Genomic DNA, 3,148 nt, shown 5'->3' with positions numbered 1-3,148 from the left:
GGAAAAGCCGACCTCGCCACTTCAACGCTACCTTAACCTCGTTGTCACTCCATATGGAGCCGTCCACCAAGCAGAACCATCACGGGCATCCCGGATCTGCAGATCTGAAAAGCGGAGAACTCAACAGAGTCTTGACATATTAGAGAAGGAGAAGAGGAGGTGGAGAGGCAAAGAAAAAACAAGGAGCAGGGGAAGAAGAGTCCACCGGCAACGGCACACCGCCGGCACCGAAATAAAAGTGTCAACTGTTGTTGAGAAGATTTAGAGAGAGAGTTTTTTTCTTTTTTCAGGTTATAACAATCATAATTACGATAACTATGTAATTAAGAAGCAGTGCTACGTGTGTTTTAGTTTTAAAATTAATTACATTCTAATATGTCCTTTCAAATTGTGGATATAATATTGTTTTAACTTTTTTTTCAAAATTTTTAAATTTTACATTTGATTTTTAGTCATTTATATTTAATATAATTTAATCTGATAAAATAATTTCTTAAATAAATAAAATACATAGTTGACATAAAATTTATATATTCCTGTTTTAATGTAATAGATCCGTAATCATCATACAATAGCATTAAAGAAAGCCCCACAAGCAAAAAAAATGAAATTAGCAATCACATTTTGTATTTACATAAACAAATATTTACAGGTAAATAAAACCCAAGAAAATGAAGAAAAAGTTACAAAAATAGGAAAAATATTTGACCATGGGAAGACCTAAAAGGTTTTTCCCCAGATTCATCAGATTTGAGATTAGAATTTTTTCCCCAAAATTAATAACTCAAATCAAATCAAATCAGAAACCCCAATTGAATAATTACACAACCACTCCTTCAGAAAAAAAAAAAGAAGAAAAACCTTCAAACAATTGCCGCCATCTTGGATTCCTTATCAAATTTAGCCTTGGAAGAGTGTCTCCGGCGATACTCTTTGTTATTCCCCGACGGCTCCACCACATCCGCCGCAAATCTCACCTTCTTCTTCATCACCACATTCTCTCTCGATCCTTAAAAAATCACATAAACCAATTTTACAAAAACAAAATAATCAGAAGATAGATAGAGAGAGAGACGCTTACGGATTTCGAATTCGAACTTGTCCATGTAATCGGAGAGGAGACGCTTGTGGAATTGACTAGCGAGGAACACGACGCTCCCTGAGACGGCGAAGACCGCCATGAAACCTAAAGAACTCTCCATGAGGGTTTAGTTTATAATCGATCTGAATTCTCCGACGAGGAATGGATCTCGATCGGAGGTTAAAATAATAATAATTATCTGTGTCAAGATTAATTAGGAGAAAAGGAAGATATGAAGGAGAAGGGATCAGGGGACATGATGATCTGACAAGAGATGAGGAGAAGAAGCATTGCAAGGGAAAAAAACACAGAGGGGATAGAGAAGATGGTCTTCGTTGTTTCCATTTTATACCAAAAAGACTATTATTTGTTTTATTTTATTTTTGGTCAACAAACAACTCATACATAGTTATTAGTTAATTATAAACTGCTAAAAGCAAGTAAATTTTAACTAATTATATTAGTTAGTTAAAATTAAATGATTTAATCTCTCCACTATAAATATAAATAAATCTAACTCATTATAGAATTTAAAAATTATTGTTAATAATAAACTGCTGAAAAGCAAGGCCTTTTTCTTATGTTTTGTAAACAAACATCTCACCGGTTCAAACTAAATTCAATCTTTCCATTATAAATGTAAACTAGATTTTGACCCGCGCTTTGGAAGCGCGGAATATTTTACGATAAAAAATTTCACTAATAACTTAACAAATATTTTGTTAACTTTTAAAGAGTGTGTATTTAAAATATTTTTGTATTTAAATCAGTGTTTTTAAATTCAACCCGATTGTGATTATACCGGTTAACCGGAGATCTAACAATTCAATTTAGTTTTTTAAAATATTCATATTAAAAAGTCACTAAAACCCGAGACTAACCGATTGAACTGATGGATGACCGATATGTAATCTAATTTGATTGAAATTGTAATAGTTTCATAATTTGTAATCTTATAATGCAAATTTTAAAGTTCATTATTTTGTAATTTCTGAAATTATGACGTTTCTACAAAATTTTAAAGAGAAAATGATGGATATAAAATAATTAAGATTAATTATTGTATTGTTTGGAAACATTGATAGTACATAAAATATATTGTTTGGAAACATTGATAGTAGTATAAAGAAATAAGTATATTGTTTGGAAATATGGATAGTAGTATAAAGAAAGGAACATTAGTGATTTAATGTAGGTTTAACTATAAAGTATAAATGTGTATTTAATTTAAAAACTTACAAAATAAATGTTAGGTCCAACAGAATGTTTCTGTTTTAATAAAATAGATAAATCCAATTAATATGTTTGCTATTTATATAGTTTTTTTGGTTCACCTCTATTTTTTGTAAACTGCTCACTTCTATTCATATATATGTATATAAATATACTTTGGTCAACATTTTATATTTCATATATTTGGGTCACGTTCTAGTTTCTTCTCTGTAATTAATTGAAAAAGCCTTACCAAGTTACCACCTCTTCATCTTGGTTGTTTTTATTCTTAAATAGATGAAGAATCTTTCACCTTTTTATTTATAAGTGACGTTACCAAAATTCTGAGTCCACTAGTGGTACATGTGTTTATTGATCTCTTGTTTAAAAGAATAGATAAATTTATCAGATGAATTGAATGACGAAAACCAAAATTGTTAATAAATATTTTAGAGTTTACATATTCAAGTTTTGTTAAGCGAGATTTATTCTCTGTAAAAAATATTGTTCTGAAATATATGAACACAGAGCAGAAAAAGAAAAAAAATATATGAACACACGAGTCCAAAACCTGAGTAAAAGAAAGGAAACTTGTCCATGTACTCACAAAAACCCAAATTACTAAGGACAACCTTATCAGTGAGTATGTTAGTTTGGAGTTTCGAAGAACATTTCCAAAATGATATTATTTTATGAAGTTTCTAAAATTCTATATATATTTGAAGCTTAAAAATGTTTTTTTCCGAAAGCAAAATTTTAAATATAACTTCAGAACTATTTTTTATTTATATTATGATCTTTATATTTTTATAATTAATTTAAACTCATAAAAATTTGTAAATAACTAGCACATAT

At 29.4% G+C, this 3,148-nt stretch overlaps 1 protein-coding gene across 1 annotated transcript; it reads right to left on the bottom strand.

The window, feature by feature from the left end:
* Nucleotides 1-605: 605 nt before the first annotated feature.
* On the bottom strand, nt 606-1,409 carry LOC108851782 (uncharacterized). The gene is made up of 2 exons (XM_018625250.2): nt 1,082-1,409; nt 606-1,009 (listed from the first exon to the last, which is right to left on the bottom strand). Exons 1-2 carry the CDS (start codon nt 1,200-1,202, stop codon nt 864-866), a joined length of 267 nt encoding a protein of 88 aa, XP_018480752.1. The 5' UTR covers nt 1,203-1,409; the 3' UTR covers nt 606-863.
* Nucleotides 1,410-3,148: the final 1,739 nt, after the last annotated feature.

This window comes from Raphanus sativus, chromosome 4 (assembly GCF_000801105.2).
Source record: "Raphanus sativus cultivar WK10039 chromosome 4, ASM80110v3, whole genome shotgun sequence".
NCBI lineage: Eukaryota > Viridiplantae > Streptophyta > Magnoliopsida > Brassicales > Brassicaceae > Raphanus > Raphanus sativus.
The sequence above is the reverse complement of the archived record's forward strand: the minus strand, read 5'-3'. Positions and strand labels throughout refer to the sequence as shown.

Coding starts and splice junctions, on each gene's coding strand:
- LOC108851782 (XM_018625250.2), bottom strand. CDS start 1,202: ATGGAGAGTTCTTTAGGTTTCATGGCGGTCTTCGCCGTCTCAGGGAGC. Junction 1,010..1,081: donor CAAGTTCGAATTCGAAATCC/GTAAGCGTCTCT, acceptor TGATTTTTTAAG/GATCGAGAGAGAATGTGGTG.